The 23,893-nt window shown below is 47.2% G+C and overlaps 1 protein-coding gene across 1 annotated transcript in view; it reads left to right on the forward strand.

Annotated features, from left to right (window-relative positions):
- The window catches only part of LOC134603593 (uncharacterized), a 30,636-nt gene that overhangs the window by 2,576 nt on the left and 4,167 nt on the right, over positions 1-23,893 (forward strand). Inside the window, exons 2-6 of the mRNA XM_063449710.1 lie at positions 13,427-13,489; positions 14,571-14,642; positions 14,844-14,932; positions 15,022-15,076; positions 15,163-15,328. Coding sequence (XP_063305780.1) covers positions 13,427-13,489; positions 14,571-14,642; positions 14,844-14,932; positions 15,022-15,076; positions 15,163-15,328 — 445 coding nt within the window. The remainder of the gene's footprint in view (positions 1-13,426; positions 13,490-14,570; positions 14,643-14,843; positions 14,933-15,021; positions 15,077-15,162; positions 15,329-23,893) is intronic.

Here is a 23,893-nt window from a genome sequence, read left to right on the forward strand (position 1 = left end):
TGTGTCTCTCTCACTCATGCTCCTTTGCGGTTCCCACAATTCCCAGCACAGCATCCTGTGCTGGGAATTGTGGGAACCGCAAAGGAGCATGAGTGAGAGAGACACATGCTCCTCCGTCCTCCCGTCCTCAGCGTCAGTGACAGCCAGAACAGGAATGCCGCTGGACCGCCCGGCGGCTCCAGCATATAACGCGGCCGGCCCCCTCAGACTTCTGGTAAATGGAGGGGTAGGATAAAACAGGGGGGGGGGGGGATAAAACAGGGGGAGAGGGGCAATAAAACATGGGGAGGGGGAGGGGGCAATAAAACAGGGGGAGGGGGGAATAAAACAGGGGGGGATAAAATAGGGGGAGGAGGGGGCAATAAAACTGGGGGGAGAGGGGGGAATAAAACAGGGGGAATGGATATGGGGGGAATAAAATGGGAGGGTGCAATAAAACAGGGGGAGGGGGCAATAAAAAGGGGGGGGGGATAAAACGGGGTGAATAAAACAGGGGGAGGGGGCAATAAAACGGGGGGGGGGGCAATAAACCAGTGGGGATAAAAAAGTGGGAGGGGGGAATAAAACAGGGGGGGAGAGGGGGAATAAAACAGAGAGGGGGAATAAAACAGGAGGGGCAATAAAACAGGAGGGGCAATAAAACAGGAGGGGGAATAAAACAGAGGGGGAATAAAACAGAGGGGGAATAAAACAGAGGGGGAATAGATGGGGGGATAAAACAGGGGAAGGGGGCAATGAAACAGGGGGAGGGGGAATAAAACAGAGCGGGGGAATTGATAGGGGGAATAAAACAGAGAGGGGGAATAAAACAGAGGGGGAATAGATAGGGGGGAATTAAACACAGAGGGGGAATAGATAGGGGGGATTAAACAGAGAGGGGGAATAGATAGGGGGGAATAAAACAGAGAGGGGTAATAGATAGGGGGGAATAAAACAGAGAGGGGGAATAGATGGGGGGGATAAAACAGAGAGGGGGAATAGATAGGGGGGAATAAAACAGAGGGGGGAATAGATAGAGGCAGGAGAAGAGGGGAGAAACAGACAGTGGGAGAATAGAGAGAGAAGCAGGGGGAGGAGGGAGAAAGAGGAAGAGAGGGGGAGAGAGAGAGAGAGAGACAGACGGGGAAGAAGGAGACACAGGGGGAGAAAGAGGGGGAATAGAGAGATGGTGGAGGGGGGAGAAAGCGACAGAGAGGAAGAGAGATGTGGGGGAGAAAGAGACACAGGGGAAGAGAGAGACACAGGGAGAAAGGAGAAAGACACACAAGGGGAGGGGGAGAAAGAGGTAGAGGGATAAGAGAGACTGGGAAGGAGAGGGGAGACATGGACACAGAGGAGCAGTGAGGGGGAGAAAGAAACATACAGAGGGACTGGGGGGAGACAAAAAGGCACACAGTGGGACTGTATATATCACTGGTGGATCCAGGGGGCAACGGCGCAATTGCCCCTCCCCTGCTGGCCGATCTCTCTCCCCGGTCCGCAGGCACCGCGCGGGCAGCCAGCAGGGGAGGGAGGAAGATAGGACCCGGGAGCTCAGCCTGCAGCTCCTCTGGGTCTTTCTTGCGCGAGCATAGAGCGTTGCCGCGCTCTGGCTCTCGCGAGAGTTAACTCTAGCCCTGGAGCTACGGGCTAGAGTTCACTCTCAACACTGTGACCACCAGGGATTCCTGGTGGTCACAGTGGTGAGAGTGAACTCAAGCCCCATAAACACACTGCCCCCACACACACACCATACACATTTACACACATTGCCTCACACACTCACATACACTGCCCACCCATACACACACAGCCCCCCATACTAACATTGCCACACACATACACAGCCCCCTCATACAGACATTGCACCACACACCCTACACATTCACACCCTACACCCCCCACACTCACACACTGAACCTTTCACACTGCACCCCGCACACATTGCACCACTGCTCCTATACCCTACTACAGCCCCATATCACAGCAGACCCCATGTAAGTTGTCAAACTGTTCTTAAGCGGTTTGACTACTTACTCTGGGAGGGGGTCCCGGCCCTCCTGGCACCAGAGCAGTAGTGGTTATTGTGCATGGATTATTTCTTTAAATAATCTACAAGTGCCCCAGTAGCCAGCCAGCCAGCCTACAGGCTGGCCAGTAGCCAGCCAGTCATCCCATTGGCCAGCCAGGCCAGCAGACAGGCACAGGCCAGTAGCCAGCCCACAGGCCTACAGCAAGCCACAGGCTTACAGCCAGCAAGCCCACAGCCTGCCAGTCGTAGCCAGCAAGCCACAGCCTGTCAGCCCCAGCCAGCAAGCCCACAGCCTGCCATCAGTAGCCAGCAAGCCACAGCCTTCTAGCAAGCCCACAGACTGCCAGCCAGCAACAGTAATTAAGGTAAGAGGAGCCAACTTGGCCTAGGTATCAGCAAGCTATGTTGTGTTGCTATATTGTGAATAGGAACCAGAGTGTTGGAGAGACACCCCTGCAGGCCCCATTATACTCCATTGTAGTCTCTAATGGGGCCTGGAGGAGATTCTTTCTAACACACTCTCTAAAGGACACTGCGATAGCCTCTGCTAGAATGACCCCCCCTCCATGGCCCAGTAGCTGTCAATTGTAATCTCTACTGGGGCCTGGAGGCTACTGTTTCCAGTAGAGGCTATCTAATGGACGCTGAGATGGCCTCTGCTAGAAAGACCACATTCCATGGCCCATTAGCCCTCAATTGTAGTCTCTACTAGGGGCCTCGAAGGGATAATTGCACTTTTGTTCCTTGTGCCGAAAGATTGTGTAGGGTGTGGCTGGAGGCGGGACAAGGGTGGCGCTTGCTGTGGAGCATGGGTGGGGCCTGTAAGGGGGCCCTTGATTTATTTTGCCCGGGGGCCCTGAGGGATCTCAGTCCACCCCTGCCTACCACCACCATAGTCTAGGGGAACAAAGGAAAGGTTTTTACTCTTCCATACTGGAAGTGCCAGGGTCAAATTGGCCCAGACAAGCCTGCTTTTTGACTATCTAAACGAGGCTACCCCAAACTCTGGCCCTCCAGATATTGCTGAACTACAATTCACGATTCTCCGCCTATCTATTTCATTCATAGAATCATAGGATATAGTGAGACTAGAAACATATACGAGGATCTCGAAAAAAAAGCTTAGATTGTAAGGGGTACCACAAAATATATATCCCCATACAACACATTCTTTTTTTTCTTTTTTTTAACATTCTTGTCAGTTAGTGACATTAATTTTAAATATAATATTTTTATGCATTATATTTTTTAATACGTAAGACTCTTTTGTGGTATGAACCAAGACTTCCGGTATTTGTTAGGCATCAGATGTAACGGACTAACCACTACATGTAACCTCCACAGAAAGTGAAGCATATGTTACTCTGTGGAGGTTGTCCGGATGCCATTAAAGTTCGTTTTGCATTCCAAGGTGCAGGTGCATGCACGCGAGGCACTTCCGGAACGTCCGAATTGTATGACGTCCAAGTGTGCGCCGGGCGAGAGGGAAGACAATGCCTTTGCGCACATGCGCATGGACCTAATTGGGTGCGAAGATTGAAAGATTTAAAGGAACACTCCCAGCTCCTGAGGAAGTCACGAATATTGCGGGACGAGACGCGTTAAGCCGAGCCAGTAGATGACAGCCCAGAGACCTGATTACCGCCACGAGACTATTTAAGTACAAGTATCCCTTGGCCCCTAGGACTCGCGACCAAGGGCTTTGAGTATACCCACTTTTTTTTTTTTTTTTATGTAGTGGTTGGTGCCGGATATTTATCTCGGTCTCTTAATAGTGCTGTTTCTATGTGTATATTTTTACATGTATTTTATTTTATGTAAGAATACATTTTTGTTACTTTTATAGTCACAGTTGACAATTTTGTAGTCACTATTCTCGATCTCCGAGCGCCCTCAGTGGGTGTATTATTTGGGCTTGCCCTGATATTCCACCTCAATCCTGTATATTGGAGTTGTAGTTCAGCAACATCTGGAGGGGCGGAGTTTGAGGAAGCCTTAACACCATTGCCCCTGCTCTGCCTAAGGGTGGTGGCAGGTCATCAGAATGGCATAGAATGCAATACCGCAGCGGACTTGCTGTCTGCCATAACTTTTTTTTTTACCCTGTTTCTTCAGTAACAGACTTGCAGTGTGTTTTCAGATGAAGGCTCATACCAGTACTAGTGTGACCTATCTCTTCTTCCTGCACAACTTGCATTTTATAAATGGTTCTTCTTAGAGGCGCTCACACTGATCCAAAACTTTGCTTTCATTAAATTCAACCCTTCGCCTTATGAGTCGATTTGCATCAGTTTCCGTGGAAGCTGTAACGGATCGACGGGCACCCCGACTGGGTACCTCCGTTGATGGATGCTCCTAGCGCTTCTTGAGGGATCCAAGCACTGCAGCAGACACCACAACCACCGAACCAAAGAAGCATACGAATGCTCTCAAGCATATGAATGCTGTAAACAGCTGAACAGGAAAATCATACAATCAGCTTACACTCCTGGCAATCAGCATACAATCCAATTCCCCCAGTAACGAGACGATACTTCATTTTGAGGTCAAGCAGAACTGACTGTACTGGCACATACAGCCTCTTTTATTCCCAATCCACAAACTTAGTGCTGCCCACAGGGTTTTATAGAACAACCAATCAATCCGTACAATACACACAGACACTCCCACACAAAACCCTCCCCTCTGCCTGTGATATGATTACTGAACACAATGGGTAATATCATTATCACAGGCAGAGGAATACAGTTTTTACACAATATTAATAACTTCCAAAATATACATGCCACAAACATAAATCACATCACATATTCGAACTCAGCACACTTTAATTATAAACATAGTAAAAATTCAGCCAATTCCATCCAGGGGTTAAAAAGTTAGATGGAAGTCCTTTATAACCGACTGCAAGCACATTTTCATGCCCAAAACAGTTCCATAGATTTGGGCTGTGCAGTCGGTCTATTTCAGGCTGAAAAAATTACTAAGTCCCATTCGAACGTTGTAGCCAATTTCAGTTCCATGAATTTGGCTACACATATTGAATGAACCAAGATGGCCACCGCCACGTGTTCGTTTTTCGAATGGCGGCCACTTCGACTACTTCCGCACTTCAACGGCATTCGAAGTGCCAATTTAAAAGTACAACTCCTTTCTCTGGAAGTTAAAGGGCCAGCAGCAGCACAAGAAAAATCCATTATGCCCAAATCTGTTATTTCAAGGGCCAAACCTCCCAGGGACCATAATCACCGGGCAAGAGGCTGGCAAGCAGTCCTCTCCAGGCACAAGTGGCGGGGCTGGTTGCGCCACAGAAGCTCTCACAACCCTGGCCTCTCCATTACCCTGTGGTTAATGAAAATGCTGAAGGTGGTGATGGGAACTTTGACAGAGGGCAAGCTACTTGAAAGCCCAAAGCAGAAAGAGATGGGTTTAGACAAGGTGGATGCAGGAGGCAAATTGTTCCTGGACCAGAGGTAAAACTTCTGCAATGGTGGGGAGAAAGCACATTATCCTCATCTGATTCACTACCGCCACCAAGACCAGTCATTGAAGACACTATCTCAGAACTCTACTATACCTCTTCAGTAAAGTATAGCAAACTATTTTGCTGAGTTCACCACTAGTGGCCTCTTGGGGGACAACAAGGTATAATATTTGAACTAGCTGTGCTAGAAGGAGCTGCAGTAAAACCCAGGGACATCGAGACTGATTGATCTGCGTACGTACCATACTCCCCCCGGCCCTTTGGCCCAAACGTGGCTCGAAAGTCCCATGCCCCCAGGGAAACACCGATTGGATGGGGTGCGGGAAGGGGAAGGGAAGCCTAAACGGAGATACACAGGAGAGAAGGCTACCGCTGCCCCACATAGCTCCAGATGGGTTTGAGCTTGTTTGGGTGGGGGGGGTCCGTGAGGGGGGGCACATTACCTGGAGGGAGCGGGTCCCCAGGAAAAATCCGGGGCCCTCAATATCGGAAATGCCACACGTTTCGACACACAGCTGCCCACTGGGACCCGGTGGGGGGTCCACGTTCCCAGCGGGGGAAGGCGGTGACTTCAAACCGGTGGCCCGGTTTCATGCCACAGGAATGGCCCAATCGGGGTGATCGGGAGGCCTCGGGGGGATGGCGACCTCGCTGCTGGGGCCTTAGGGGCTTGCGGGGATCAGTCTGGGTGCTCGTAGCATTGTTAGCTCTCTGAGACGGACTGACTCCTAGGGGTCACGGGCCACCGTGGTGTGAAAAGGGGGACTCGAGGTACTTGCCTGCGGTGTATATGGATGAGCTGGGGACTGATGGGCGGCATGACCCCGACCCACCGGGATTGCCGGGGAGCGGGAGGTGATTGGCTGCGCGCCCGCCACACCCTTAGCGGTTATGTGGTCCTCTACCATCACCCCGACCCCGGCTGGGGAGGGGGCTGGCGAGGGGTTGGGTGACCGCGCACCGGGGAGCCTGGACCCTGGAGGGAGGTATATCTTCCTGAAAGGCACCATCGCAAACCATATCTACACTTTCGCATGTATTTACAGCCCTAATCGTAGACAACACATCTTCCTTGCCAAAACGCTAGCCAAACTGGAAAAATTCAGGGCCGGCCTTCTGATAGTGGCGGGGGACCTTAATGTTCCCCCAGACCCGCGAGTTGACTCCTCCAGGGGTACCAGCACTGTCCCGGCGCACTGCCTACGCTTGACACGGCGAACCCTAAACGGATTGGGGCTGGTCGACTGCTGGCGGGTAGCCCACCCAGACGATAAGGATTTCTCCTATTATTCGTCAGTATACAAACAATACAGTTGAATAGACTATACATTCATGCCCCAAGAAAGTTTAGCGCTTCTTCAGGACGCAGCCATAGGGATTATAAGCCAGTCCGACCATACCCCAATCACGATGGTAATGAGCTCTCCGCTATTTAAACCCGCCGAGCGACAATGGAAACTTAATGAAACCCTGCTGACAGCTAGAGACACGCACCACAGCACTACAGACTATTACACAATACTTTGATACCAACAACACCCCTGGCATGCCCCTATTGACGCTCTGGGAAGCCCATAAATGCGTTATTCGAGGACACTTCCTATCCATCAGCACACAACGCAAGAAAGATAGGGCTCGTCAAATCTTAGACCTAACAAAACGGATAGCGGAACTAGAAAACACTCATAAACAGACCTTAGATGACGATACGTACCTACGACTTACAGAGACACGCAGGGCACTCAGGGAACACCTCTCCCAGGGACTATTACACACACTACGGAAATCTGCCAGGCACTTCTATGAGCACTCGAATAAGAGCGGACGACTCCTCCAGGTGCTCCGGGAGAAACGTAGATCCCAACACATCCACCAGATACACACACGACACGGACAGAACACCAGAATGCCGGAAGGCATTATGGCGGCATTCAGGGCTTACTACACGGACCTTTACAACCAATCTACGCCCACACAAGGGACAGAAGCCCAGAACCCCCGCAGAAGAGTCACAGACTACCTAACACAAAATGTGACCCGCCAGCTCACTCCAGAGCTCGCGGAGGAACTCGATGACCCCCTGACACTGGAGGAACTAGCCGCGGCTATGAAGTGCTCAAAACCACATAGAGCCCCGGGCCCGGACGGCCTCCCCTTAACGTACTTACGAACATTCCGAGACGCTCTACTACCCCGACTTCTGGCAGGCCTAAACTCCATACAGGAGGGAGGGCGATTCCCCACGGACTCCCTGGCAGCGATAGTCACAGTCATCCCCAAAGAAGGAAAGGATCCATCTAACTGCTCGAGCTATAGGCCAATCTCGTTACTAAATGCCGACTTGAAGCTATTCACTAAGGCCCTCTCCCTGAGGGTGTCGCGGATCTTGCCGGATCTCATACACCCAGACCAGGTCGGCTTTATCCCAGGCAGAGAAGCTAGGGACGACAAACGGGCCCTAAATGTCATACACTGAGCAAGGACCTCGGGACGCGACACAGTCCTCCTCTCCACAGACGCCGAAAAGGCGTTCGACAGAGTGGACTGGGTATACCTGGATGAAACGCTAAGACACATGGGATTCGGTCCCCACATAAGAACATGGGTGTCGGCGCTGTGTTCTACCCCGACGGCAAGGATCCGCATTAACGGAGCCCTGACGCAGTCTTTCCCGATATGCAATGGGACCCGCCAGGGTTGTCCCCTGTCCCCCCTCCTGTTTGCCCTCTCTCTAGAACCATTCCTGGAGGCGGTCAGACAGGACGGGGGTATAACGGGGGTGAAGGTGGGTTCCGAAGAACACAGAGTGGCGGCCTACGCTGACGATATGCTCTTCTTTCTGGAACAGCCCAGGATCTCCGTGCCCAATCTGCTACAGGCATTTCAAACCTATCACCAGGTATCCAACCTGAAACTTAACCTGGAAAAATCCGAAGCTATGCCGATAATGCAGAAAGAGGAGCATGTCCACCAGCTCAATACACAGTTAGCCTTTTCCTGGTGCGCAACGAAATTACGATACCTAGGCACCTGGCTACCGGCAGATCTGACACAGATCTACAGGCTGAACTTTCTCCCTATCCTTACAACCATACAACAAGACCTCCAGCGGTGGACACAACGGTACATCCCCTGGTTCGGCCGCATTAACCTATTATCCCTACCTAGGCTGCTGTATCTCTTTGCGACACTGCCTTCAAGGATCCCCCAGACGTTTTTCAATTCAGTAACTACAGCTATCCGCAGGTTTGTGTGGAATCATAGACAGACGCGCACCCGCAGGTCGATCCTGGAAAGACCGAAGGCAGCCAGAGGGGTGGGACTACCGTCAGTGATCTCATACTACCGGGCCACACATCTACACAGAATAGTAGATTGGCATGCGCGCCCTAGCACCAAACGTTGGGTAAACATGGAACTGCAACAGACACAGGGCACCATCCCATCAAGGCTCTGGCTCGGTGGCTCCACCTTCTCGGAGCTCCACACGAGGAACCCAATGATAGATGCCACCCTCAGGGTTTGGTGCGGACAGCGGTATGCCCATCAACTCACCACCTCCCCAAGCCCGCTTACACCCATTACACACAACCCGGGTTTGGCAGGGGGCCTCCACCCGGCTGCCCGTCACAACTTCCAGAGGACTGACTGGATCTATGTGCGCCAGTGGAGTCCTGGGGGAACGCTCCAAACGCTGGAGAACCTGATGCCAGACCGGCAACCCACCCAACTGGACAAATTCCACTACCACCAAGTTAGGACGTACTATGCCAAACTCCCGGGACGAATTCACCTACAACGTCAACTTTCGGAATTCGAACGACTGTGCACGGACAGACGACATGTAGACCACGGGGTTTCATACCTATACGCTATGCTCCAGAGGACAGGGGACAGCTGCCCATTAGGTTACACGAGCAAGTGGGAGAGGGAGACTGGTACCCAGCTGACAGACCAAGAATGGGACAAAATATTCCTCCTCTCACACAAATGTTCAATAAGCTCGAAGTTTCAAGAAACCAGTTACAAATTGTTAACACATTGGTGCAGAATACCAGACTCCCTCAGACACATACACGGGTCTAACACAGGCGAGTGTTGGAGATGTGGCACAAGGGGGGCACTAGCTTACATATCCGGTGGTCATGCCCCCGTATAACACCGTACTGGCAGATGATCAATGCAAAGATCAAAGATGTCACCGGTGACAAACTCCCCCTACAACCCTTGCCGATGCTCTTGCACCACACACCTGTCCCCACACAGGCATACAAAAACTCCCTGACCATCCACTTGCTTAATGCTGCAAAAGCTCTCATACCCCTGCACTGGAAGGGCCCGTCAGTCCCCACTCTTAGGCAATGGATAGATAAGGTCGAGAATATCTACGACATGGAAACGCTGACGGCCACCCTGCGAGAGCGCTCGGATAACATGGTACCCCTGGAGGCTATACGTCTCCAGAGGGGTGGCTTGAGACACCTGATTTTAGAACCCGCCCGAGGCGGTAGAACCAGGACGAATTGCGATAAAAATACGGATCCCACGCTACAGCGGGGAAGACGAAGCTCCAAGGGGGGCGGCCCCAACCGGGCCCATGCTGCTTATCCCCCCTGTCCCCCTTACCTCTCCCCTGATCTCCCCCCCCCCTTTTTTTTTTCTCTCTCCTCCTTCCTCTTCTGCTTTTTTCTGTTCCTTTTTCCAATATCCGTACCCAGTACGGAGACTTTAGGTTAAGCCGGCTTCTACCGAACTACACACAGATAACCGCACAACTCAGACACACACGTACGACAAGCCCGACGGGCAGGCCGACCCAAACGGGCCAATCTAGCACAGCGTGGCAGACCTCCGCCCTCCCCGGAACACAAGCAGATGGACGGTGAGCAACCACAAGACGGATTTACACCGACTAGGGGCAGGACAATTACACCTACCCACACTTAGCTATGTGAGCCGATACGCAACCTACTGGGAGGGCCCAGGAGCCTGGCACACTTTCTACCATAGACCGACGATATGAGTTAGCAGAAAAGCACACTGAGCGACCACATGGGCACCACAAATAGACACAGGGAAGGCCGAAATAAAACAACAACTGCCCCAGACGGTCTGAGGACCCCAATAGGGATCTACGGCTGGTCCCAACTGACCATACGTACTGAACGACACGATTACCATAATGCCACCTCCGAGGTTGCAAGTCAGCTACTAGGCTAAAAACCCACTTCGAAGGCAGTGATAACATCCGACAATGTAATGTTGCTCATATATGTATTGCACCTTTTATTGTCTTACACACCGTATGCTTAAAGGAATTTATGGAAAACTTTTTCTTCAATAAACATGATTGATACAAAAAACTACAGGGGCACGGCACGGCACCCATATAACTTCAGAGAGATTCATTGGTCTGGCTGCCTATAGTGTCCCTTTAATTTGAAAATTCATTTTAAATTCTCACTTTAGTGAAAAACACTGATAACTGTTAAAGATTGTATTTTAAAATTATACATCAGAAACGCTGAAATATTGCAATATAACAAAACATGTATATGTTTGAAATGGTAAATGGATTACTATACAGTCACATCATGTATATCATTTATATTAATCATAGATATATAATTTAATTCTAAGTGTATTTTGATATAAATACATATATTTATATTAATATCAAAATACAGTTAGAATAAAATTACATATATAATTTTTTACATTTTGTTTAAAAAAATTGTTTATTTTTAATAAATTATTTATTTTTTATTACATATATATATATATATATATACAATGTATATAGTTATCATATATATTATACAAAAACACAAGTCCTGCGCTCAAACTCCCATTACTCCTGGGCGGCAGCAACGACCATAGTACACATCAGCCAAAATACAAATAGTAAAACCAAAGGAAAAAAGTTACCTGGGCTCTTTCCCAAATCCCTATGTATATTTAAACAAATGGTGGTTTTTAATTACCTCCAATGGCCATGACAGGGTAAGCCCACCTGCCACATCAAGGCAGTGTGTCTCTGTATGTATGTGTCTGCATGTGTGTATGTATGTATGTGTCTGTCTCGGGCGTGTTTGTGTCTGTATGTATGTGTCGGGGGGGCCCACGGTCAGGGGGGAGAGGGTCAGGATAGAGGGGTGGAAGGGGAGGGGGGGAATAGGAGGGGGGGAAGGGGAGGGAGGGCCCACGGATCAGTTTCGCACCGGGCCCCATGGATTGTGTGTATGCCACTGCCCCCAGGTTTTAACCCTGCAGCTGAAAACATAGCCGTTTCAGAGAAACTGCTATCTTTACTTTGCAGGGTTAATCCAGCCTCTAGTGGCTGTCTCCCTGACTGCCACTAGAGGCCGCTTCCGTGATTCTCAGTGTGAAAATCGCATTGACCTCACGTTGGACGTCCATAGGAAAGCATTAAGTAAAGCTTTCCTATGGGCGGTTTGAATGTGTGCACGGATCTTGCCGCGCATGCGCATTCGGCTCCACTCGGGAGCTGACGTAGGCGGGGGAGGAGAGGTTACCAGTGCCGAGGTAGCCTGGCACTGGATTATGTAAGTGGCTAAAGGGGTTTTAACCCCTCCAGCCCAGCGGGAGTGGGGCTCCGAGGGAGGGTGGGACCTAATAACCCTATAGTGCCAGGAAAACGGGTTTGTTTTCCTGGCACTATAGAGTTCCTTTAACATTGTATTAACTATCCACAGACAGGGCTGGTGCAAGGCGAAGATGATTTTGGAGCCTAAAAGCATCTTCACCTGTGTCCCTCTTAACCCGCCTTTTGTTTCTTTTCCCCTTTTATAACTGTATTACCCCCTTTAGTGTCTTATCCCCTATTTTTTGTGTCTTGTGTATCTCTTACTACCCCCTTTGTGTTTCTAACTCCCCCCTGCCTCTGTCTTTTCTACACTCCCAGACCCTTTGTGTCTTTTACTCTTACCAGCTCCTTTGTGTGTTTCTTTTTCACCACCAGCCCGTCTATCTCCCCCCAGCCCCTCTGTGTCTCTTTCACCCCAGCCCCTTTGTATTTCCACTCACAGGCCCCTCTGTGGACTTTCTCATCCCCAGACCCATCTGTGTGTCTTTCTCCCCCCTCATGTCCCTCTGTGTGTCTTTCTCCCCACTCAGGCCTCTCTGTGTGCCGCGACAAATTTTTCCCCACCATAACCTTTTTGGTTTTTGCTTCCCTATATATATAGTTACATATATATATATATAGTTACATGAAAAGAGACATGCATCCATCATGTTCGATATTTTTTTTTTTTTACTGCTCCATCTTGTTTTCCCCTTTATTGGTGACTTCTGACTTGATCTTCAAATAAAATTTACATTTAGTGTCTATCCCCTAGCCATCACTGGTGGAACTCTGAATACCGAATGGTGGGCCTTTGCTCGGGTGTACATCTGTATGATGGGATACGGTATTTGGCTGAACGGCTGATTCACAAATTCGTCAGAATCCGAATTCAGAAGCCCAGTCTGTATTTAGACTACTGATAGTAACTATGTCTGATGGCCAAAGATTATATAGAGTTGGTTTATTAATAAGCATGTTGCCATGGCAATACCACTTTTGTTTTTTGTCTTGTTCCAAAGACACAGTTCACAATATTACAGTATTATAATATAATTAGAAAAACCTCCTTATGAGGAAGTTCGGTAACTGCAGGCATCACGATAATCTGAAATAGCAGATCTCGCACACAGTTGTGCTGGTGGTGGGGATTTAATGCCGGTGAAATTTATAAATGTTTTGGTGTTACGTGCTAACATGCTCTTTGCTAAACGAAAACTTCAATCGCCCTAATCATCTTTTATTGTTACTAACTGAAACCTGTAAAACGCGTTGAATGTAATGGTCTGATGTCCAACACATCATAAATATGTCATAAATTGTTGATTATTAATTCTTCGTGCAGGATGAAGAGAAGCAGAGATTGGACGAGTTCCTCTGTGATCTGGCCCTCCTGGGCTCATTACAAGTAAGATTAATTACTTCTGGGCAGAGTTTGTTTTGGCATCAAAGTGCGGATTCCTTCTTATGAACACATGGGTCTGATGGTGATACCATACAAGATCTGGAAAGCAGATTCACAATGTGCTCTGTTCATCTGCATTTTAAGAGAGAGATTATAGTTCCTACTTACCAGAGTGTGGGCCATCTAGAATGTACTAGTCTCTCGTATGTTTTTGTACTTAATTCTGTGTTTTGGTTACCCTTGTTCAATTTCCCTTGTTTGAGCATACAGTGTGGTATCTGAGTATTTTACTTAGTTTAGGCTGATCCGACCGACTCTAAATCCTTTTAATTCACATGTGAACCAATCACTTCCTCCAGGATTTAGCTGGGCTGTCGTAATTAATGAATAAGACTGCACAACTAAATCCTGGATGAATCGATTAGTTTGGATGTGGATCAATGGGATTTTGATTCGTATAAAAAATATTTCCCACCAAAGAGAACTTCAGAGTCATCAACATTTTTTAATATCTTGATATTATATATAATCTTTATGTTACAATATAGGATCTCATTAGTTATTTTTTTTTTTTTTTTTTTTTTTTAAATTAAAGTGCATTGAAATTCATGAAGAAGTCCCTTTCCTGGCTCTTTTTCCGACAGCCATCTATATGCACCTTTGGTCAGATTGTCAAGTATATGACCCAAGGCTCACTATTTTGCAGGTGGTTTTGAAAAGCAATGGGGTCCAATAAGTGACTGAAGGTGTAAAAAGATGGCTGTCAGAAAGAGGGCGTGGGAACGGTAGTCAAGTAATTTTTTTTTCTCCCAAAATTTCACTATCCCTGAATTAAAAAATGACATTACATATTATAAGATAAAGATTATATTAAAATAAAATAAAAAATGATGCCTGTGTTCCTTTAAAGATGGCCACTCCTATTTTCGATAATAAAACATGCTAATTTTACTTTAAAAAGTAAATAAAATGAGTACGTAGGGTGCATGAGGAATGAAATATTTCGTTTTCCATCCATTACTGTCTATAGTTACCATTAAGACATGGACATCTGCTAAGACGGTGACTAACTGTTGTCTTTCAGGGGTTCCGATACTTTCAGCCTTGGCTTAGAGGGAGGGAGGAGATACTGCTGACTGTGATTAATGACGATCTGGTAAGGACTGTGACATGACTTCGATACAGCTTGGCCTTCATTTTCTCTGTACCCATTCTGCTTTCATTCACTTTGAGTTTAAATCTTTGATATCCAGTCAAAATCTTCCCCTCGATCAATGAACTGTCATTCTTTTTCTTTAGTGTCTCCCATCACAGTCTGTCTACTGTCTCAGGAGTTGTCCATGTGTCTGTCTTTTAGACCTGTCCATCCTTGCGGTCACCCGCCTCTCTCAGCAGTGACTCCAGTTGTCACATTTCTATTTCCAGCTACGAGCCAGTTGCAAGCAGGTACCTGCGTGATTCTTATATATTTACAAAAGGTTTCAGTAGATGACAATCTGATCTGAGTCTTCTAACCGCCCTCTTTCTTTCCTTAGGGGACCTGCGCTCCTCCCTCCTGCCTCTCCGTGTGATAGAGAAATTGCTATCCCGGTATTACTAAGATTTTATCGTTTTTATGGCTGACATGCCCTCCAGGCCCCACCTGTTTGTTTTACTTTCTCTCTTCTGTTACCTAGGAAACACATTGCACTCTTTTTCTCCTGGCCGCTTACGCCAAGTATGGCCGCCCTTATGTCTGGGTGAGGTCCAATCACCAGCGTCTGATTGGGCCAGAGCAAGATGATGTGAACCTGAAGGATAGCCCCCTCACACTTCAGTCCACCTCTGACTGGGACACAAAAGGTGAGATTGTGTTAACCCGAGTAGTAACAATGTCCCTCTGTTACAAGAGACCAAAGAAAATATCAGAATAAGTAATTTCAAAATTAATTACCAACAGCCAAAACTGTTCTACGGATACATTTCAAACAAATAACATTGATAGATGTTCCACATACATGTCAATCAAAGACACCGTATATATTGATGAAATCTGTAAAGGTTTCGATCAATTAGTAAAGGAAGAGTTCCCATTCTTTTTAAAAAAAAATGTTTTGTGTGAATTCGTTTTTTATTTTGCAACAAAGCAGTAGGTATGAGAAAGGGACACACAGGTCCTCAACTATAGATATAGGTTTATCCCACCAACAGCTCTCTGGCTACTGGTACATAACTGCGGGAGGGCCTGTGATCCTGCAAGCGTTTTGACTACGCGAGACCTGCCTTAAAGCATTGGACAAGATGGCAGATGCACCAGAAATGACTACCACACGAGATGCAAGGGTTAGACCAGATCGCTGCAGATTTGTGGCTTAGATTGGGCAGCAGAAAAAGCTGGCATGAAGAGAAGAGGCAGAGTGAATGCCAGCCGCATTACTCAACTTTTGTCCGCCGACGCATCAAGTCGGTTTTGTCTCAGCAGCAGGTATCTACATCTGCGAGCCTGCAAAAAGGGAATGGAATATTCCGACTTTCCACCGATCGCCAAGACATCAAGGTGGCCATCGCTCGCAACCTCACTACCAAGATGAAAGCCATGATGGGGGCTGGCCCTGGTGCTGATCCCACACCTTCTGAGAGAATATACATGACGCCGAGCTTCACCTCACTCCAAGCCCTCTTAGGTCATTGTTTTCAGTGCCAAGAGCAACCAGATCAGTGGGTACTGCTCATGGTCTCTTCTTAAAGCCTGTGGACGGCTCTGTCTCATTGGGTCTATGTCTGGCTGTGGGGGTTGGAGGAAAGAGCACGGGTATCGGGTGATCCCAAGGCATATCAGACAGAGCATATAGTGGAGGCTGTAGTTCACACTGGGCCCTCTCCTTAGCATCCTCTTGTTCGCTTCGGTTTGTCTAGGTTACATGCCTACCCTGTAGTCACGTGTGATATAGGAAGACCAGTGTGGTATAATTTCATTTTTTGCTTAGCTTATTTTTCTCATTCTTAGAAACAGTACTGTTAGATGAATGACATTGCACAGCATGAAGTTTACTGGTCATGTTTAATAAGGTTCTCCCATCACAGACTAGTTTGCCTATAGTTTTATCTCTCATGCAAACCTGCCATCTGTTATCTATGCTGGTGTTTTGATCTAATTAGGCCATTGAGCACACTCGTGTACGTATCACTGACCCAGCATGTTTATATTACCATAATACTCACCATGTCTAGCATCTTTTTAATTATGAATGTCTGCCAATGCTACACATTTAGACATGCTTGCCTTGCTTGACTTTCTCTGTTATGTTATTTGTAAAAATGAGGCAGACTTAAATGGGAGCTTACTCAATTTGTTCTGATATTTCTGATGAGTATATGTCATAACTCATAATGTGTCATAACGGCTTTGTCTTTTTCCTGTTATGTGACACAAATGCCTCAATAAAAGAAAAAAGGAGCTATGCCCCAAAATAATGGGGACACTGCCGACCGGTGGTCCGAGATCCCCTCAAATGGGAATCCAACCCCCCTAAACGTCACCTCTGTAGAGTTCCCATTCTTTTAATCCCTGATAGTATGAGTGAGACGTGAATAATGAAACAATGTCGAAACGTTTGCCCGGGCTTTGACTTGTCTAAATTAGATTATGATGTCATTTTCTAAATCCTCAAGAAAAAAGTTAAAACAAGTTATACTATGACATACACTTGTTTTATTCAATGATCTAAGTTCCAGAGAAGTGTCATTTCCTTATTGTGGTATCTGTTTATTAAAATCTATCGATATGTAATGTAGTTTTATTATATTTATCTATAAAACAAAGTCTCACTCTAAAAGTGTATACATCTGCAACAAACCCCGAATTCCATTTGAAGCCACATACAATATTGTAATAGCAGAACTCTGAAGAAGCCACGCACAGAGAGTCCAGACGCAGGTCAGTTCAGGAAGCAAAGATCTTTATTTTCACCGATCGGGTGTCAGCTGAACTCATGTCCAAAATGTTTGAGCACTGAGCACATGGAGTACAGGCATTTTATAGACTATACATGCTCCATCTGTACCCTTACACCAATCAGCAAACCGGATTACCTTATCCGGACATGCAGTATGGAACTTAGTAGAGAATGGAATGTGGTTTCAGTTCTTGCACACGCTCAGTACATTGACGACAGTTTCCTGACTACATGTAACTAATTAACAGACACATGTGCTTGTATATGCCGTGTGTAGATTTTAGGCCTACTAAATTTTGGGCCTAGCTTGAGATCCCCTCACATTCCCCCCCCCCCCTTTGATGCTTCTGAAACTACGTACTCCAGATGCATCACTTACCATATTTTGCCAAGAGTGGGAAGGCATCTGTTGCTCATTTGTCTCAAAACCAGGATACCATACTTCTCTCGCTTCCCATGGCCATTGATCTCCCACATTGTGCCTCCACAAACAAAGCAGTTAGTTATATTCAGACTACTTGCAATACTCTCAGTCAGATCGATGAACGGGTTTTTAACAGTATGTGGGACTTCATCTTCACTACTCATCTCCTCATAAAAGGAATGGAATACCTGATGAGTTTGAGCATTTAGGGTCTTCGTTTCAAGGCCTATATATAGGATGGCTCCCGGATCTGTTCCTGTACACTCCATCGATTTACAATGAGGGGTAGTAGGTAATCTTTAAATTATCAGGTCTTGGTCTACTGTTTTTCCCCATGATGCCCAACCTACACATGACCAATATGGGCAGAAGTTAAAGTCCCTATTTGGACAATCCGGGTCAGTGGTTCTTCTACTAGGGCAGGGGTAGGCAACCTTTTAGCAGCACTGTGCCGATATAGGATTGTGATGTCCCGCAGCGTGCCGGTCCTATTTTTTTTTTTTTATCGAGGTGTGTATGCTGCCGTATTCTGCTTGTGTTATTTTTTCTGTAATTGCTTTGTGTCGTTGTATTTGTGCATATATGCAGGGCCATCTTTAATAGTGACTGGACCCTGGGCAAAGCATTTGCTTGGGGCCCCCTGGACCCTGTCCCCCTCCCCAGGCATGCAATCACGTCCTCCACCTCAACGCAGTGGCGGACCTAAAGTAGAGAGGTGCAAGAGTTTTTGGGGGGTCTCCCTGTTGCACGGGTGATTAAAAGGTAGATCCCCATCTGTCGTACAACTCCAGAATGCATTGACAGCTGGGGCTCTACCATTTACCCATGTTTCCAGGTCTGTATTTAGCACTAAGCAGTTTTTGTGTGTTTGAATGTAAACAGGTTTTTGTATGGAATATGTTTGTTTGTGGTGTTGGCGTGATTGCAAGCATGTATTTGTGTAGTGTTGGTTTTTTAATGCAGGGGTGTATTTACATATAATTTTGGTGTGTAACACAGACATGTGTTTGTACATAGTGTTGAAATTTGAATGCAGGGGTGTATTTGTGTGTAGTGTTAGTGTGTGAATGTTGAGATGTATGCACATATACACACACACACACAGATATATACACACTGAAATGCGCGCGCACACACACAGATACACACACAGACATACTGACGCGCACACACACAGATATACTGACACACATACAGACATGCTGACATACAAACATACTGACACACACACAGATATACTGACACACACACAGATATACTGATACACACAGACATACTGATACACATACTGACACACACAAAGACATATTGACACATACTGACACACAGACACACACACACAGATATACTGACACACAAACATGACACTCACACACACTGACAGATATACTGACACAGACATACACTTTAAAACCAACCCTCCAGTTTCCTACCTTTCCTACTGGTGGCTGAAAGGTGTTGGGAGTTGGGGTCTAGCGCTCGCGGCCAGCCCCCCTCCAATCTGCCTACTCTTCTTTCCCGCGCGCTCCTCTCTTTGTGGGAGGAAGTGGTGCGCGGCCGTCACTTCCTCCCAGCCGCTGCCGAAAAGCAATGGGCCCGCTCCCGCTGTTAAAGCGCCTCAGCGTGTGACCGGGCCCCTGCTGACAGAAGCCCACCAGGTGGTCCTTTGTGCATGGGCCACCCGTTGGGCCTCCTTAGTGTGCGGATTACCGGCCAGAGGGTTAGAAATTGTTGAGGCCAGCAGGGCTCATGGTGCAGCTGGACAGTTTGCCCTGCATTAAAGACGGCCCTGCGTATATGAGCTATTATATTGTATATGTTCATGAGTAGTTTATGGTATTGTGTATGATACATATGAATGTGGGCTGTGTATGGGGGCTGCTTGTGGAATTGTGTGTGTGTGTGTGTGTGTGGATGGATATGTCACAGTGTGTGTGTTTGGTAGTGTGTGGGGGCTGTTTGAGGTATTGCATGTGGGGTTGTGTGTATGCATGTGGATTGTTAGTGGTGTTTCATTTGTGCGGATCGTGTGTATGTTTGTGTCTGGGCTGTCCGTATTATTTGTATCATGGGAGGGTTATTCTGCATTTCTGTGTATATCTAGCAGTGTGGGTGCCTTCCAGTGGGGACTAGGCCGGCCAGGTACATGTCAAGGACAGGAGCTGCAACAGCAACTGCGAGCTGCTCTATTACAGTGTGGATTCCTATTCACAGGTGCTGGGAGGAAGTGATCTGAGATCCCTACCTCTACGTGCTGCATTGCATAAATTGAGGATTGTCCTTCACCACCTTTTCGGATTAGCAGATATCTGAAGTTTTACTGGGACTCCTGATAGGCCAGATCCTGTTTGGCTCTAGCAGCCTTGAGTGCCGTGCAAAGACACCTTGAGTGCCGTGCATGGCACTAGTGCCGTAGGTTGCCTACCCCTGTACTAGGGCATAGGTATTTATCATTTAACTCATATGTTAGTTCCCACTTAACACATATATTCCACGGTTTTCCAGTATCACAAATTGCTATGCATGCATCGAATAATAGGATGCCTAGGGATGTAGTGGTGCTTAATAGGGTCTTATTTATTAAAGTCCTCTGGGAGTGAGCATTTTGAAGAACCAGCCAAATTGTAGGGATGTGCATGGGCAAAAAATTCAGTTCGGTTCGGCACGTCCGAAATTCGGGACATCAGCATTTCAGCACTTCGGTTCGGCACTCCGTCAATTCGAGACTTTGGCAATTCCATAACCCTACCCCTAACCCTATCCCTACCCCTAACCCCATACCCTATGGAACATGGAAGTCCAAATCTAGGAATAACTTCTCGTTGCAGAAAACGCACAACTTCTCCAGCTTTTTCTGTACGGGCCTCAACCCATCCAGAGTAGGTACATACCGCTACCAGCAGGTAACGATATCCACATTTTGGCATAACTGTGAAGTCTACTTGGAAGTCTGACACGGGGAGTCCTCCCATATACTGAACTCCGGGAGGCTTAGAAGGGCCTTGTCTTGCATTATTGCGGGCGCGCTGTTCAAAACATCTGGCGATGGCTTGAGTGAGGTTTGATAATCCTGGTATATAGAAATGTCTGCTAAGAGAATCTTCCATATTCTCTTCCCGAGTGTGTACCGCTGTGGAAGTTCTGAACAATTTCTACAGATACCAATTATTCTCCAAGTATTTTCCAGATTCAGTTTTTAGCCACTCTTCCTCCTGAGATCCATATACCGGAGTCCATTGGAACAAAGGTGCCGGTATAAGTGCAATAGCATAGCTCATGGTGTGTCAGGATCGGGGCAGGGATCCAACACGCAGAGTACAGACAGTAGAAAGGTACGTATACCGGACCTTAGAATGGCCGGACTAACGTACGGAGATAGAGAGAATGGTCAAAGACAAGCCGAGGTCGAGGGAACGAGAAGACAGGTAAGCGAGGAACAAGCCGAGTCAAAGGGTAACAGAAATAAGCAGAGTAATACAAACAAGCCGGGTCGGAACCAAAAGGATAACTGGAATACAAGAGCGCTGAGTGACTAGACAGGCTAGAACCACGACAGGGCAATGAGCAAATGGAAGAAGCACTGTTAAATACCCTGGCTCAGGAGAGTAGACACGCCTCCGACGAGTCCTGATTAGTTTCCAGACAATTGAGTGACAGGTCGGTCCGGGTTGGCGTCATGACGTCGACTGCTGGGCGTCGTGTTACAAAAGGAAGTGGATCCCTCGCGGCCGGCGTGTAAATGACCGGGAGGACCGCGAGGGACGGAGGAAACAGCCCTTCTGGACGGATAAACTTCTAAGTCTCTACCTCTCTCAGAGGTAGAGACTTCAGGTACCCTGACATGGTGTCACTTTCCTGTCTCGATTCTGCAGCTTGTTTTGCAGCAGTGTCTGTCATACAATTGCCTCGTACTATATCACTGTCACCTCTCAAATGGTCTCTACAATGTATAATACTTTTTTCTTTTGGTTGCCATATTGCCTCCAACAGTTGAAGTATCTCAGCTGCATACGTGATCTCTTTTCCCTCTGAATTTAGCAGTCCTCTTTCCTTGTATAGTGCTCTATGGGCATGAGTTGTTACGAAGGCATATCTGGAGTTGGTATAAATATTCACTCTCAGCCCCTCAGATAATTGCAGGGCCCTTGTAAGCGCTATCAATTCCGCCTTCTGTGCTGATGTTCCCTTTGTCAATGGCTGTGCTTCTATCACCTTGTCAACGGTGGTTACTGCATAACCTGCATAACGTATTCCTTCTCTAACAAAACTGCTACCGTCCGTATAATATTGTATGTCCAAAGTGGGAAATCATGAAGATCGGGGCTACTAGAGAAGACTTCATCCATTATTTTCAAACAGTCATGCTGAATTTCGGTGAATTTCGCTTTCAAGCCCACAATAATGGCTTGCTGGTATGCTTTCAAATGGGTCATATCAGCACTGTTAACGTTCCAGTTGGCATCCATATCAGGGAAATGGGCAGCGGCCCATGCTGCCGGGTACGCTTTGTTTTGGGTACGGGCAGTTTCTTCAAGAGCCTTAAGAGCCCCTTGATTAATATGAGTTAATAACTGAATAGAGCTAATAGTAACTGCTAGCAATCGGCCCATGTAGGATTATGGGTTTGAATGATTGATGTAACCAAATCAGTCATAGCTTGTGTTTTGTCGGTATATGAAGGGTTATGGGTCTTCCAATTAAACAAATCGGTAGTAGTAAAGGGAACGTATACAAATACAGGGTCTCCCAATTGCAACTGGCCATTGCCATCAATATGTGTTGGGACAGGAGTAAGTCGGAGGGGCATTTGTAGGTGCCAGGGTTGGAGGGCACCAGTCGTCATGCATGTTAAAACGGGACTACAGACATTTGTAGAACACTGTGATTTAACAGGTTCCGGTTGGGGGGTTGTCAGATGGGCAGAGGAAGGCAAATCAATCATGTAACAGTTGGTAACTTAGTTAATGGAATATCTAGGACAAGGCTCTGAGGGGCCTGTCCAGTAACTAAAAAGGGTGCCAATTCAGGATACAAAGAAGTAGTGGGGGTAGGTGCAGAGATGGGTGGGCTTAAAGGACCACTATAGTGCCAGGAAAACAAACTCGTTTTCCTGGCACTATAGTGTTAATAGGTCCCCCCCTCCCGCCGGGCTCTAGAGGGAGGAAGGGGTTAAAGGCTTACCGGCGCTGAGGACTCTCCTCCCTCTCCTCCCTTTTCTTAATGCTTTCCTATGAACGCTGGCGTCTTATCACTGTGAAAATCACAGGGAGGAGCGCCAAAGCGCCTCTAGCGGCTGTCAATGAAACTGCTATGTTTTCAGCAGGCAGGGTTAATCATTAAAGGACCACTATAGGCACCCAGACCACTTCATTGAGCTGAAGTGGTCTGGGTGCCTATAGTGGTCCTTTAAGGCAAAGGGGCTGATATCTGATGTAGGTATTTGGGTAGGCAGAGACAATGGGGCAGGGTATGTGGAACCACCAGTTCCAGTTCTAGCTCGGGAGGAGGAGTAAGGGGGTGGTAAGGGAAGATCTGATTCAGGGGGATTGTCCAAAATAGGTGGAGTTGAGGCCTTTGTGGACAAACAAGTTCTGGCAACCATATTATGGCAGTGTTCCTCGTAGCATAACTTGATCCATATAGGCTGTTTTTCAACAATTTGCTTTCAAACAATCAATATACGGAAACTGATCATAAAGCCTTGGCCTACTAGTTATAATTTTATGAACTTGCAGTACTAAATCTGGATCAAGACTGCCACGGGAGGGCCATTGGATTACCAGAACAGGTCATTCTCTGCTACACAGAGTATTTAACCTTTTGGGGGACAACGTCACACCATATTCATAAATAGTATATCTCTTAGCAAAATGTCTCAACATGCACAATAATGGATCAATTTTTTAATCAGAAGCACCTATTATTGCAACAGATAGTCTGGTTCAAAGCAATACAAGTATGCAAACAAGGTTACGATGGGCACACAAAGGCCCTTATCAGTAACGTGGCGCGGCTGCCCGGCCAAACACACACACACACACACACGCT

This window comes from Pelobates fuscus, chromosome 3 (genome assembly GCF_036172605.1).
Source record: "Pelobates fuscus isolate aPelFus1 chromosome 3, aPelFus1.pri, whole genome shotgun sequence".
Lineage (NCBI taxonomy): Eukaryota > Metazoa > Chordata > Amphibia > Anura > Pelobatidae > Pelobates > Pelobates fuscus.